Genomic DNA, 16,649 nt, shown 5'->3' on the forward strand with positions numbered 1-16,649 from the left:
CACTGTAGGAAAAAATAAAGAGCACAGCAAGCACTGTCTGTTGTGCTAGCTGTTTGGAACCTACGGTGGTTCTTACTTGCTGTGATATGAATTTTCAGTCTCCTTTTATGGCTTTGTTTTTTTATAGAATAGCAAAGTGATTGGTATCAAATCCTCTATCAGTTGCCCATACGCTGACTCTGCATAGAATGCCATAAAAAGATTATGAGTAACCTACACTGGTGCTGTTCCTGTGCTGTGATGAACTCTAAATCCTGACTGAATCAGGTGAACCCTGTTGGGATAATATGTTACTGTGAGGCCTATATGATATGAAGGGACATGATCATTCATGACTTTGTAAAGTAGAATGAGGATTTTAAATTCAATTCTAGGTTTAACATGGACTCAGTAAGGAGAAGTCGATATGGCAAATGTGATATTTCTACCTGATCTCTTCTAGAACTCATGCTGTGGTATTTTAGATCATTTGAAGGCTTTTCAGGGAGCCTGATACTAAATAATAACAGTCCAAACAAATATTTACATTTGTTTCATGTGTCCTAACCTGGGCAACAATGACGCCAGGGTTCCTCACAGTAGTACTCGGTGCCATTATATTTATTCTTCACATGGAATTCATCTATCCATCCTTAAGTGCTTGTTCTATTCAGGGTCATGGGGGGTATTTAAATTTAAATATATATTTTAAAAAATGTCTTGTTACCTTTGGTCTCACACTAACACACTCTATCCCAAACGTCTACTGCAGCTTGTTTGGAATTAAACACATGACTGGATATATTGGTTTGATAGACGCCCTTTAGGAAAAAAACAAAAAACATTACAAGCCCCTTATCTACATATAGGACATTCATTAGCTCCACATCAGTACGTGCTCCCCACCCCCAGGCAGTGCTTTCTGGCTGTTAAGAAATCCTGGTTCCTTTACTGAGATCCATAACCTAATAAAAGTGCAGAGAGTATATAACAGGCAGAAGGACTAAATCTAGACAAATCATCTAATCACACACGCTCACACAAGGTCAAAAGAAGATAAAGATTATTAGAGAAAAACTGTGAAGGAGTGGCATGTCAGTGTCTCACAGGTTCAAAGGTATAAAGTGTTTTTGTTCATGTTCAGTTTTACTGCACTTGATTTTACATCTTGATTAAATGAACTTCAGTGCTTTCTATGATCTATAGGCATAAATTTAAAAAAAAAAAACCCAGATAACTTAAAAGTAAATATTTTTACTGTTTTTAAAATGATTAAAATGAATTGTGTTTACATACATTGCATATACTGTTGTTCACAACACATCCTGCAACAGAGGAAATGTAGACACATTCATATTTAAGAACACTTTTTGGGGAGAATACATGGAAAAGGACGGAAGCAGTAAAGATGCAGCAAATAAAGCCAGTGGCTGGATTAGATGGCAAAATAACAGCAACTAAATACTGTTAGGCTTTGGTGTGTAAACTTCAGCAGATTGTCTCAAAGATTTTGGTCTAAAGTAATCACCAAGTAAAAATAAATCATGCAATTTAAAACAAAGCATCTCTTTGGTTGGCACATATCATTTCTAGAGGCACATATGACCAAACAGCTAAATAAAACAAGTAAAAGAGCGAATAGAGTGCAATGAATACATACAACAAAGCATTCATATTCATATATGGCAATGAGAAATTACTCGAGGCTCTCACAAATGAATAGCACTATGATGGCACTCCACCATAAAGAGTCATGCACATCATAAGGATAAGACATGTGATTTAAGCATAGTATTGGAAATGCTGAAGGTTTCAGTCACTTTGTGCATTAAAATAAAATAAAATAAAATAATGGCAACATGTTTTTCATTAAAGAGCAAAGTTAAGACGTATTCACGGTGACAGGACAGTACAGACAGGGAGCAGAGCTCTGCTATCATCTGAGGTAGCGGGTCACAGGTCTGCAGAGGAAAAAAAAACACGGACCCACAGCATTTCTATGATGGAGATTCATTTCCCTGGTGGCGTGAGTTTTCCAAATATGCAGTCCACCGCAGTCAGTGATGGGTGACATCACTTGGTTCACTGGCACTACATAGGGGGCTTTGGGGAGGCAAATGAGGGCAAGCAAACATTTAATTTGTGCACAGTTTGGTCTTCAGTCAGTTCATTTAAGGCTTTTAACAACATGAAAGTCTCCAGAAGTGAAAAATAAATAAAACACAAAACAGATACCTTTCTACTGAATGTCATTGAACTGGACAGAGTTAATAATTAATGGGACTGATGGTCACATAGTCAATTATTAGTTAGACACACGTCCACAGTTCAAACAGAGGAGTCTCTGAAATGATTCAGTAGAGTGAGTAAATCATACAGAGGTGAAGGAAAATGCACAATGTTTTCTTTGGGCCATTTAAGAGATCATCTGACATGAACTGGTCAACTGTTAATGAATGCTGCACAATTTAAGTATGAACTCAAATGTGAGAGAAAATTACATGAAAATGAACAAAAACGGTCCCCATCTGGCAGTAGGCTTTGAGTTAACAAAGGAATGAGGATTCAATTAAAAAGTAACATCTTCCAATTTCTTCGAATGTGCCCACTCAGCATGTTGCTAAAACAAAACCCACTCATGCCCTAACTTGGCCAGTGACCTAGAGTTCAGTTCAGCTCTTCATCCCGCTGTCTTTGAAAGAGCAAAGTAATGAACAAACTGATGCAGTACATCAGATACACATGGCCAATGTAAGTGGTGAATGTCTTCTTATGTGCTGATAGGCTGAAAACAGTCAACAAAGTTTTAAACAGATATGACTTGATGATAAGTGAACTTTCACAGTGGCTAGAAGTCCTATTTTTCCTACTCCAGACTAATATTTTCTGCCTGCTTCCAGTCTCTGTGCCTTTTTTAGGATAACCAGTTGCCACATATTTACTTTCTAAAACTATTTCTTTAAATATAACATCTAAAACACTGAGGAGGTTTGATTTAAAGCAGCCTCTTTGAATGAATCAGTTACAGTAGCAGATTAACTGATGACACAGTTGCAGGGGGCTTTATAGAACCCACCCTCTTTATGCTTTCATGTTTGTATAATGTGATCATTAATAATTCAATAGTGGTAATTTTGGAAACACAGTGCAGCATAAATTCTGGGATGCTCCACAGCATGGGATCAAGAGTGGATAATAACCTTAACCCCTTAAAGCCTGAAATATAAAATAATTGCAGGAAAAATCTTGTTTACTGAACCATCAGACAAATTTGTTTAAAAATTAAGTACATTTTAATTATCTTATATGACTTTTAATTTGTACCATATATTTGCTACCTCTAGTATTTAAAAAATGTATTGTGCAGTTTATTTTGAATTTTTCAAGGAAAAGAATTACGGGCTCAGTGTGGTGAATTTAGAGCTTTTGGGTGCCAAGCTCTGCTTGGTGAGTTAAACAGCCTTTAAATGATCAGATTTCCTAGATCCAACCTCAGAAGGGAAGCTGGGTCAGCATCTCTGACAGGACATATTTTATTGTGCTTCCCAAAGCTGCATCCTTACAAGCACCTTTACAGCTCAGATTCCAGAGTCAGACAGAAAAACCTAGACTTTTTAGAGCACTTCTCTGAGCCGATAGTTACTGTGTGTCTTTTAAAACACCAATCATTGATTAGGGATGCACTGACTGTCAAAAGGACCGATACCAGTACAAATATCAACGGTAATACAGATACTGGTACTGAGACAGATATTGATGTCTTAAAGAGCATCTGGAAGCCTGCAGATAACAGTATTTGTATTAGTTTTTGTTGTTATCTAGTTCCTGGTTTGGTCCAGGAAAACAAATATAGCATATTATTTCATTTGTGTCAGGTTTTTTTTTCAGCTTTTGTTAACTTTTAGGCAGGACATCAGTATATGCCAATTTATTTTCAGAAATGCTGGTATCAACCAACACCGACCGCTGTATCAGTGCACCCCTAAAACAGATTACATAGCATACTGGAGGACATAAAGATGACAGGGTTAAATATAAATCTTTGGCAGACTGGTTCATTATGAACTTTAATTTAAATTAACACCATAAATTGTTTCCTATGTTTTTCTGTAAGCCCAGTGAGAATGGCTGCTGACAGAGTTGATCTTGGACACAGTACTGCATGCCTAACTCTTATTGTGACAAAAAAAAAAAAGTCCAGTTTTCCCCATTTTCAGCTACAATTTCAAGCTTGCCTGATGTAAGATTAGTTCAGTCTGATGCATAGTTCTTCAGGATTAAATTTACGTTCAGCTTCAACATATGACTCTGATATGTTTGAACACTTTGGCATTTTTTCCTACTTAAAACAGTCTTCAGTTAAACACAGATATGCACAGAGTATCTTAATACTATCAATGAGCAGCAGCAGCCTCAGTCTGACCCCCTGCACCTCTCTGTCAGTCTCTCTCTAGGGGTATTTAGAGGACAGACTCTCCTGCTTTGTGTTGCACAACTTCTTGAGCCTTTTCATGATTCATCATCTTCTGGTCAGCGTCCTGCTCCCCTTTCACGGCCTCCTTTTTCTCTCTTCTCTTGTGCTTGGCTTCCACCCAGGGTATCAGACACAGCAAGGCCCCGCCAATGATCGGTGGGACTCCTGCTAGGTAGAAGGCCATGTCGTAATATCCCATTTTGTCCCTCAGATAGCCTGCAACCAGATAAAGGGGGGAAAAACGGTCAAATAAACACAGCTAAAGGTCAATGTTTACGATCACATCCAAATGCAAAGAGAAACACAAGTGTCAGAACTCCTAAACATCACAAGATTAACAGCTGGTGCTGACCAAGATATCATTGACTTTTGTCACCTGTATGGCTCCTTTACATATGTAAACTCTCCTAATGAAGATGGCTTCCAGCTCTAAGCATTTACCTAAAGAAGATCCTTATCACATCACTTACCCTGTGATGTTTTGGGAGAGGTAGTCTAAAAAGTTAATTGAACAGCCACACACACACACACAACTGATTGTCTTCCAGGAAGCCCTCTGCACATGAAGCTCACGTGAGTAAATGCACATGCTAGCAGTAAACCTTTAGTGAACCTTTGGTCACCTTTGGCATCCAGCACTGAAGAAGTCTCGCATTTTTTAAAATCCACATATAAACAGCGTCAGCTAGAAACATACACACACACTGATTAGCCACAATATTGAAACCACCTGCCTAGCAGTGTGCATGTCTCACACCTTTCAAAGCATAGCTATCGGGCATCCTACAGATGCTCAGTCGTGCTCATGATTGAGATCTGGGGAATCTGAAGATTAACTGAACACTATGAACTCTTAGCAATGTTCCCAATGGTGGAATGCATTATTCTCTTTAAGGAGTCAGTGATATTAGGAGATGTTCTTGGGAATGCAACTCCCACGTAACTGTTTCCAGCAGAAAATTGGCCCAGGAGTCTGTTGGCTTGTCTTATAATGCATCTTGCTGCCACCTCTTCCCTGTGTAGATAAGTGCACACACTGGCTCACATGATTCATCAGACCAAGCCATCCTCTTGATTCATGATCCAGTTCAGAAACTCACATGCTCAGTGATCCTTGTGCACTCACCAGCTCACTGAATGTCCTTTTTGTAGGTACACATAACTACACAGTTGGAATTACCCCAACGAGGATATATATATAAGAGTATGCATGTGCTAGATTTTTGAAGCTAGTTAAGGCCAAGGATCCAAAGTGACTAAACTGCCATATTATTAGATCATCAGTTTAGTGTGGGCATGTGTCATATGTTCAGGGGTTACCTGAGCATGATCACAAATTTCAGTTTACTCCTGCTTTACCTGCAATAGGGGGCCCCACAGTCATGGGCACAGACATCAGGCCTAGCAGGAAGCCAATGGCCTGGGACACATCTTTGGCTCCAACCAACTCAAAGGCGATAGGTGCCATGATGCAGATGAAGCAGCCGTCAAACAGTCCCATCAGCAGGCACACTGCGATAAGCCCGCCAAACACATTGCACAGGGGGATCATCATGGACATGAGACCGATGACGAAGAAGGACGCCACCTAAGTAGAGAGATTATTTTGTTAATTGTTATGGTTTAGTACACTCTATATATTCAGATTGGATGCAAAACCAAAAGAAACCCCTCATTTTACTTTAACATTACACGAGAAGGCTCATGTAATGTTAAATCTTCATCCCCTATTGTAAGACCTTTAACTGGCTTAAAGGTCTCACTGTGCTATGATCCTCACATGATCACTAAAATGCTATTTCAGAGAGTTTTTAATGGTCAGAACTTCTGCATTCAGACAATGTAAATCTGCTTACACGACTGTTGAGGCCACACACTCACTTGCAGGAACACTTTGTTGACTCCGCTAATGTAATCCGCCACTATGCCGAAGATCAGTCGGCCAATGCCAGATGTTATACCAATACACATGAGCAAAACTTCCTTATTGGTGTCTTTTCCAAAACGCTCCTCCACGTGTTTCATCTGTGGACAGTAAATGAAAGATGAACACAGCTGTTTCATTTCTTTAGTTTACTGCAGTTATATGATGCACAGTACAGCACATTTAAAGAATTACAATACAAACTGTGAAACTGCAACCACTGACTAAAACCTCATTGGACAGTGCTCTTTGCTTAGTCATTGTGGATTTGTGTGTTAACTACATAAAGATATTTGCCTGAGATCTAACCTCACTGGACACTTAACTAGGTACACCTTTCTGGTACCGGGTTGTACCTCCTTTTGCCTTAGGATTACTTAAATTCTTCATGGCAAAGGTTTACCAAGGTGCTGCAAATATTCCTCAGAGATTTTGGTCCGTGTTGCCTCGACAGCATCGCACAGTTGCTGCAGATTTGTTGGCTGTACATCCATAATGCAAATCCCCTGTGCCACCTCATCCTAAAGGTGCTCTATTGGATTAAGAGGAGGTGGCTGAGGAAGCCATTTGAGTACAGTGAACTCATTGGCATGTTTGAGAAACCAGTTTGATAATAAAAGCCAGGAAGGAACCACGCTTTCACAATTTTGGTGACTCTGCCAACCTGTAGCATCAGTTTTCTGTTCTTGGTTGACAGGAGTGACACCTGGTGTGGTCTTTGTTTTTTATAAGTCTGTCAGCACTGTGCTGCACTCCTGTGGAGGCATATAGTTGAATGAAGAGAGAGAAAATTCACTCAACTTTTCACTCAATGTATCTTTTACTTCACATTCTGCATGCGTTTTTCAGAAATCTGGGGTTGAATGGTTTTGCAGAACTGGGTTCAAAAAAATGTCTGGTTTTACAAATCCTTTTATTTATATGACAGCAGCCATATTTCAGGCAACAGGTCAGTTTGTTGTTATCATATCATCAGATCCTTTTATCTAGCTTGTCCATATTTCAGTGCTCATTTGTATTTCAGCTTCCAGTGAATGCCGTTTTCTAGTTTACACTGTCCAGATGTTGGCTTTCCACATTATCTCCTGTAGCCACGTCATTCCTACTGCTAAGCATTAATCTGTGAGGACCGAGAAGAGAAATAGGGGCGTGCTGTGTTTCTACCTCCAGGCAGTGTGCAGCAGACCTCTTCAAAGGACCTGCTGTCTGCTGATGTATAGACCCATCACCATCACCCCCTACACTTTCTGGCAGTCACACATACATCCCTAAGACTTCTGGAAGACTTACATTCTTTGCCAATGTACAACAACATGCTCTGTCTTTAGGAGGGAAGTCTTACATCCAAGAAGCAATGCTACACACATCTTTGTTTGTTTGTGTAAGTGTCAGGAGATTAACTTATGATACACACACTCAGTTGAGGCTGACCAGAGGGAGGATAGTTTTAAAGTGAAGTTAGATGTATCTTGAACTTTGCCACCTAGAATTCTGCTTGGAAGGTTCACGTGACAAATGTGCTGCTCCCTCAATCACACAATCACATTATCAGTGGTTCATCTCATAGATTCTCACCCAGCAAAAACACGATTTTTGACAAACGCATGCATAGCTGATGACATTACATTAAGCATAACAACTACAGAGCTGCTACTTATGACTAGTTCAGATGTCTAACAAAGAAATCTATAGTTGGTGGATTTAGCAACGTAACAAACTAGAGCACCTTAACACAAAATACATTTAAATTATAGGGAGAGTTTTCCCCTTTAGAGCCCCACTGTGCACCAACCCAACCTTCCCACGTGCTGTCGTTCTCCTACTCTCTCGCAGATGTGTAATGATCATCAAACATCCAGCCCACACACTGCAGCCCTGCAGGTGCTCCTCATTAAAAAAATGAAACAAGCTTATTTTAAAAGTAGACACAGCTATCTGAAGAAAAGTACGGCTCTGAATGGTCCTTTATGGTGTTCCATGATTCAGTTATGTTGATTCAAGAAAGGGAGGACATGGATTATCTGTCTTGATGATAAGATCAAACTTTCTAACATATTGGCCTTCAGCAAGTTGCATAATTTTCACAAATTCCTTTCCCACTTTGCACTTGGCAAAGCAATAGCATACCTTTTATCAAGCCATTTACAGAGCAAACACAAAGGCAACTTCTTTTTTCTCTAATCAGCAATAAGTTGAGAACTGGACTTTACTCTTTAAGTAAAGAGGTAAGCAAGATGAAAAACATACGTGGTACTAGGGCAAGGCTATTTCAAAAGGCCACGCTCAGCACTTTGCTCAAGGAAATAGACACATAAAAAATAAAAAGTATACAGCTGTTTGGAGGATCTGACAGGACTCCGTTCCAACAGGCCGAACAATATGCTGCTGGACGCATGTTTTTCTGCTTTTCCATCCCACAGGGCTGGGACTTTAGGTGCAGGTAGGGGGGAAGAATGGCTGCTGAGGCTGTTAGTCCAGTGCTGCTGCTGAGGCTTCAGCCAAATCCAAGTGTTATCCCAGTCTGTGTAGCAGACATGAGAAGTGTTGGGAAAACACAGGCATTGATCCACAGGACACTCTGATCTCCCTCCAATAACAAAGTCACCGTCTCCAAATAAACAGTCATCTCCTGAGTCTTTCCAGTACATACAGGCTCCCCTTCAGCAGCCCTCCCAAGATGTTTTCTCTAAGCTCAAAGTTTCCTATCTTAAAGCAGAAATAAACACTGATTTAGGGAAAGCGACACATGTTTACGGAAGTGCAGATTTAATCCTCCTTCCATATTATGCCACATTCACCAGGACCACACAGCTAAATAATGAACACATGCAAAAAGAGCCAGGCAACCCACACTACAAAATCAGCTGACATCTACCTGCCGAGACTGATTTTCTTTAATCATGTTTTGTTTTGTTTTTAATATGTCTGTCTTTGAGAGTCAGAGCTCTTTGCCAATGCTGTAGAGTCACACTATATTGTATTTGTGTTGTTGAAAGCACTGAATAGTTATATTTCAAAATGGCTCAGTAGTTCTACAAAAGTATCATTGTATTAAGAAAGGTGAACTAAATATCTAGTAAAATATAATATGTAAAAGTAGCCCAAAATTGACCATAAGTGGTTAGGTAACCATGTCACAATTACACACAGAGGCCTTTATTACAATAAATTCCAATTTATATTTCAGGATTGTGCACAAATACATTAGCAAACTGTGTTTGTTGAACTATTCTTTAAATGCGCCATCTTAAGCAATTTGGCCTTGTGTTCATTTTAATTGCATACATCAGTGTAATTGCATTGCGCTGATGGACCCATGGCTCTGCAGGCAGTGCAGGTAACTATTTTTTAAAAAACATTAAAATGCAGGGAGACCTCATCACCGTTTAGCATCACCGCTGGCGTCCACCAAAGCTCAGCCCTGTCACCCCTGCTGTTCATCCTCTGCATGAACACAGCGTTGGCCAACCTACAATAACCAATACCTTGGACCCTCCTTTACGCAGACGATGTGGCACTCGCAGACCCAGACCACCTGCCCCTACAAGAGCAGTTGCAGGAATGGAAGGACCAGCTGAAAGAAAGTGGAATGCACCTGAACACCAAGAAGACGGAATATCTAGAATGTGGCCCTCAGATCCTGGGATTGATCCAGATCGACGGCCAGGAGTTAAAGAAGACCGCCCAATTCAAATATCTCAGGTCCCTGGTCTCGGCGGACGGCAAGACTCTCCTGGATGTGCGCTCACGAGTCAACACAGCATGGCTTAAATGGCGTAATTCACCGGTATCCTGTGCGATAAGAGGATGCCTGAACACCTTAAAGCCAAGATCTACAAGACAGTCCTATGGCCGGTGGCCCTATATGGAGCAGAATGCTGGCCAGCCACCAAGAAACACGAGCAGATCCTCACTGCCATGGAGATGAAGATGCTCAGGTGGATGTCTGGGCTTAACCCGCCCGGATTGTGTGACAAATGAAGATGTTCGAAAATGACTCCGAGTTGCCCCAATCGAAAAGATGATGAGGGAAGCATGCCAACGGTGGTATGGACACGTCATGCACAGCAAGGAGAATTCGGTGTCAAGAAAAGCATGCAATAGTAAAACTGTAATCTTTGTGCCACTTTTGTGCATTTGTATCGTGCCAAATAAGCCGTGCGCAGAGCACCAACATTCCTACTGGAATCTCCATCATTTCAAATCATTAAGGGTCTCACGAGGCAAGGTGTGAACTCTTTGTGCGACACTGCTCCACCTTGCCATCATGTGAATTATTACAGCCACATATTACACACACACATATTAGAATGACTGATAGTCCAATGATGACTCTTCTCTCAAACCATGTTTCCAAACTGTGAAGATTAGAATTCTCAAAGGAGTGCCCTCTCTCTGTTTGAGTGCAGATGTTCAGCTGAGTCTTGTCTTGAAGAGCTAGCTCTCCTATCCTGTGCCATGCATCTGCAGCATGCACTTAGCTGTCTAGCTTGTGTTTAGATGTTTTGTCCTTGGGATTATAGTGATATTGAAGTGCACACTTGGAGAAAATTCGTCTGATATAACACTGGTGCACGTGAAGGAACTCTGGAAACGTTCTCAAATGATGTGTTTTTCTGTCTCCTTTTGCATCCTCCCTTAAATACATTTTTTTTATTTATCACAGTTGCCAAAAAACAAAATATTAAAAGACAGTAACACTCTGTGCCACCACTGAATGTTTGGAAGATCCTGCCATGGTTTCAACTTCCCTTCCTCTCCCCTTTCACAATTCTGTTATTCACATAGCTGTTATGAGTTTTGATGACTGTGCTGTTGAAGCTAGCTAACCTCTCACCCTTATTCCTTGTTAAACGCGCCAATAATGAGATCCAGAACCCAGGAGTAGGATAGTTGCAAAATCACACTGTGGAATCTTGGAATTGGCATGCTCCCATATGTCAAATGGATCATTACCAACCCCTTGTTTGGAGGGGAGTGAACGGCACATACACAAACAGTAAGTATGAATGCCAGCATAAATATTATTAACACAGCAGATGAAAGAAGTGATAAGTACTTACCAGATGAACATAAGGCACAAAGTAGCCATAGAGGGCAGCGGGAATGCCGAAGGCCCAGATGCGATATCCCCACGACTTCCAGATATTGACGTTGAAAATCTGTTTTAGGTGTGAGCTGCCTGTTTGGGAGTCTTTCGGTTTGACCGGCAGCAGGGGCTTGTAAGTGAAGCCAGCCAGCATCAGCACAAGCATGAGGATGCAGAGGACACGCATGGTGGAGTATAGGCCTATGTTTTTCAGTAAGGCTGACAGCACAAAGGGCATAGCGATCGTGAAGACGCTGCTGCCGGCTGTTACAATACCATTTACCAGGCCAAGGCGCTTCTTAAAGTAATGGCCAAGGATGACCAGGCTTGGCTGGTAGGCAAAAGAGCAGCCGCAGGAGAACACAATGCCGTATGTGAAGTACATGGGGCCCAGGGACCTAGGAACAAATAAATAACATCATTGGCAACATTCAGAGTTGCCAATTCATCCACAAGATATTTCCCAGAAAAGAATCAGTTCTTAGCAGCAGCAACTATAAAATAAGATGTCAAATGTCTTTAAAGGTCAAAAAAAACGTTGTTTATGATACTGATTTTTGTTTCAAGAAGCTTTATCACGTATTAGGTTAAATCAAATGCAACGCAGTAACACAATTCTCATTCACATAAATCAAATACAGAGTAAGTCTCCTAACTCGTTCTCACATTAAGTTAATTTGCTATAACTTCAGTGACAACAAACAATTAGTTTAAATATTTTTAACACATTATGACACATTCTAACTGATGGTGCATATTGGTTTACATTGTCAGTGACTCATAATTATAAAAGCTATCATTTTAAACTAAGTCATTTTACTATTTCATGAAAACTGACAGACAGCATGTTGCTGCCACCAAATTCAAAATGACCTAATGCCTTTTCCTTAAAATAGTACATGTTCTTAGTTCCACTGTTAATAAAATATTTTATAGGTTTATGAGCTTTGCCAATCACTGCATTCTGTTTTTACTTACATTTTATACAGGGGCCTAGCGTTTTTGGAAATGGTTTTGCACACAGTGAGTTTCAAAGTTCTGTTTGGCTTAAATAAATATCTAAGTGCCAATAGCAGTCACATAGTAAGTCTGCAGCCTGAGAATTCAGCTTCCTGACCACAGTTTCTGTCATTTGACCAGCTGTAATTCAGCAGTTTTATTGCTTACTCTAGTGATAAAGTGTGTGCGTTGCACTTGTTGCGTTGCTTGAACCTCATATGACTGTGTGAGTGTTTTCTCACTTGTAGGCCACAATTAGATTCTAGGTCATTTTTACCATGAAGTCATTATTTTATATAAAATGTTTTGTTTTGGGAGAAAACTGACTGACAAAACAAACTGACTCATCGAATTGATCAAATAAAATCAGGCAGACCACACAGTTACACTGATATTTATTTTTATTTTTACCATTCAATTAACCAACAGGACTACGGTACAGTCCCCTTGCTCTCATTTTGAAAGTTTCGCCAAGTGAACAGAGTCACTGAGTTTGACCTCTTCACTATGTTTGTGATATTGGTATTTGATATTTAGGGTAAATGTGTTGTGCTGCAAGATACAGTCCATCCAAGACATTTGCGTTTGACTTTAGATGAGTAAATGTCTTGTATTTCATTTGTTACTTAGTACTAGTTAGCATGTGTCTATGCATTTTGCCCTCACAACATGCAGCCCAAAATGTTAACTTAGAAGTTTCTAAAAAGCATGATATATTATATTTGGGAAACCATATAAGAAATCATGGGTGCCTTGTTACTGCCCCAAATACAATCTTTTTCAGTGGAAAACACTGTGTATGCATGGTTTGTCATGTGACAAAAAAGTGAAGCGAGACAGGCCTATAATACAAAGGTTTTGCCTGTACGTGCAAAGTTAAATAACAGTTAAAAGGTGCTACAAAAGAATTATACATAAAGCAAAAGCATGCTATCTTTAGGAAATGTAAAAAAATTCTTATGCAGTTTTGAGTTGGAAAACTTCCTTACGTGACAAAGGAGCTACCCAGTAGGCCGACCAGACCCACAGCAGCACCACCCACTGCAACAATTCTGCAGCCGAGCATGTCGGTGAATATGCTGACGATGGGAGAGCAGAAGAAGATCATGCCCATGGAGAGGGAGCCCACCCATGCTGCAGGAGACACACAGTGGGAAGACAGAATGAATGTCATGATTCTATTATATTTCAGTTCAATTCAGTTGAATTCAATTCAATTCAGTATTATTTATATAGCGGCAAATCACAACAACAGTTGCCTCACAGTGCTTTATATTGTAAGGTAGACCCCACAATAGTAGAAACAGGGGAGAAAAAAAACACCTTGCACAACTGTCTCCAGGAAAATACTTTACACTACAGACACTAACCGCTAAACAAAGGGTCATGTTGCAATAACAGAACACTATTGTTTCTGTATCGATGCACACGTTTACTCAAGGATACACACACACTGTACAGCTTACAAGGCAACCAGTCATCACATGCCTTACCAACGTCATGAGTTCCCTTTTTTACATCTTGGCCATTTTACTCCTGCTGTACTTTGTAATTGAATCTATTGAACTTAAGCTTTACAAATGCTTCTTACGTACATAGTCCATACATTTACACATTCCTTGTATGATTTCCTTCGTAGATGGAAAAGAAGCAAATAAACCATATGGTGACAGAACACACAAGATACAAAATACATTATTATTAATTTTCAAATACTGAGGTCGTTAGTAAGTCATACCTGTGAGCCAAAGGTTCAAGTTTACTCTAACTGGCATCAGTGAGAGGGGACAATCATAACATGGTCATCTCAGATTAACAGCTCCGGCTGTGCAAGCCCTACTCACCTGCTGTTCAAACTGTTTCTTTGCAAAAGCCAGCCAATGAGAAGAAAGTTCATTTTAATGCAGGGAGAAAGCCAAAAAAGTGTTTTAGACAATGGATGGACCCTTAAAAGGTAAATAAGAATTGCTGTGAACAAAGCTATTCTGTTAGAGTGTTTGTCATGACTATAGGGAAAAAGGCGAGAGTGACATGACTGCTGGGAACTGGGAACTTTCTCTTTAAGACATCACACATCCAATACCAGATAACAATAGAGACCAGAAATGCCTTCAGGTGAACAACAGGTCAGTACATGTGACACAAGCCATATAAAAAGTTGTTGACTCTGAAGCTAAGTCAGGTGAAACTTGTGGGAAAAGACCAACTGGAGCGGGAATGCTTTTGTTGTCTGTTTTTTACACAACTAACAGGAAACCCTTGTGTCAAGTTTCAGGGTTGTTGCTGGGATTTTATTCTCCTCACCTCACCCCATGCTGGCAGAGTATTAAGCAATCTCAGGTTTCCAAATGAAACAGATGCTATGAAGTTCCAAAGAAAAACACCAGTGTGGTTGTGATTTTAGGATTAATCTGGACAACACTGTCACCAGCTTCTCCCTTTTTAAAGTCACACTTGAGGAGATGTGTTTATTTCAGTGTGCCAAGAGTTTACAGTCAGCCAGCAACTGAGAGGCTTTATTGCTCACTGTTTAAACTGTCCACAGTTGTTTGACACCTAGTGGTCCCTGCGAAATGTGGCAACAGTTATTTTAATTTTATTTCTTGTCACAGTCACTTTTTTACACAACAGCAATTCACCATGATAGTTTAGATATTTGTCATGTAAGGATTAATGTTGTAAACACTAAATGCACTTATGTTGTTAGGTTCTGTATCAGTTTTACAGCCATTCCGTCATAAACCAAAGTACAAATTAAAACTTTGGCCTGATAACAAGGATGGACCGAAAGTCAGAGGAACACATAGTCTTTATCATTCGGGGGAAAAGCTTCTTTAGAGTTATCCCAGACAACACAGTAAGTCAGAAAATGTTCACTCTAATAAATGCCAGTGAACGAGAAGAAGCAAGAATCCTTCAAAAGCAACAGGAAATTGCTGTTGTGCTCTTCTGGCTGTCTTGATTTAAAAGCATTTATGCTTCAGACAAGAGAAATTCTAGATTAAAAACAATGTCAAATCAGGATTCTCTGTGTCCCAGTGACATCCACCTCTAGCTACGGGCACTGCTTTAAATACTAGCAGACGAGTTTCCCTAAGTCATCCGTCTGCTTCGCTGGAACCCACCCCCCAACTCTGAACCCAGTCACCCCACAACAACTGAACCTTGAGACCTAGGAAACTGCATAATACGCCTGTTATCCACAGAAAACTGCAGATTTTAAAACTCAGAAAGCCTGTGTATCATTTGAGGTAACTACTTTGGGCATTCTTGCCTGATTTTCCCTAACAACCCCAAGAACTTCTGTAATGACACCATGCATCACGTGTTGTTTTGAAGGGGGGGGGTCTACTTTTTTTTTTAACAATAACTGAAATGTCAGTGTTTTTTTTGTTATGCTCAGTTATGCATTTGTGCAGTTTTAACTCTAATTTCTAATATTTCAAGCTAACTATTAGCTGACTAGCTTAACGGCTCAATAAATTTATTAATTTAGAATATTTTGGCCGTTTAGTCATGACTTTAAAATTATTTTTAAAAAGTTTCTTAACTTTGTTTCAAGTACTGACAAATAATTACCACTGTTCACCCATTAATTATAATTAAACATCCCCTGTGCTATGTGCTGACAAGTTTAGCTATAGCATGTACGTTTATAAGTTCATGTCATTTTTCTTTATTTTCCTTCCTTAAAACAAATATATTTATCTATCTCTTTAATCCTAATTTCTATGAAACATCAAGTGAGATCACTGCACTGAATGCCACAAACGGAGCACTGAAGACTTTACTTAAATGTATGAATAAATTCAAAGGGTTTGCATTTAAAAAAGCTATTTGAAGAGTTATCTTATAACCAAAATTAACTAAAGCATCTAATGGATGAGGCATTTTGCAGTATTGAGGTAGCACAAGACTTGCTCATGTAATTAAACAAACATAACATCTCTATGAGACGTTCTAGGAATCTGTTGACCAAAGATACTCAGATGTTACCAATGTCTAGTTGAAACATGGAGAATGAAGACAGGCTTCATTTAACACCATAGACCACTTACAACTTACCCCGAAGTCCCAGGCTGTTCCACTATAATAAACACAAAGTGAGGAGGAAAAAGGTTTTAGCGACTAAAATGCTCTCACGGCCAACAAACCAAAAACAAGACCAGATGTCCCCCTGTATC

At 39.8% G+C, this 16,649-nt stretch overlaps 1 protein-coding gene across 1 annotated transcript in view; it reads right to left on the minus strand.

Moving 5' to 3' along the window:
* Nucleotides 1-1,217: 1,217 nt before the first annotated feature.
* The window catches only part of slc16a10 (solute carrier family 16 member 10), a 33,648-nt gene continuing 18,216 nt past the window's right edge, over nt 1,218-16,649 (minus strand). Inside the window, exons 2-6 of the mRNA XM_085134213.1 lie at nt 13,455-13,599; nt 11,441-11,864; nt 6,335-6,478; nt 5,813-6,041; nt 1,218-4,669 (exon numbers count right to left, since the gene is read on the minus strand). Coding sequence (XP_084990339.1) covers nt 4,440-4,669; nt 5,813-6,041; nt 6,335-6,478; nt 11,441-11,864; nt 13,455-13,599 — 1,172 coding nt within the window. The 3' untranslated portion in view covers nt 1,218-4,439. The remainder of the gene's footprint in view (nt 4,670-5,812; nt 6,042-6,334; nt 6,479-11,440; nt 11,865-13,454; nt 13,600-16,649) is intronic.

Source organism: Neolamprologus multifasciatus, chromosome 15, assembly GCF_963576455.1.
Source record: "Neolamprologus multifasciatus chromosome 15, fNeoMul1.2, whole genome shotgun sequence".
Classification (NCBI taxonomy): Eukaryota; Metazoa; Chordata; class Actinopteri; order Cichliformes; family Cichlidae; genus Neolamprologus; species Neolamprologus multifasciatus.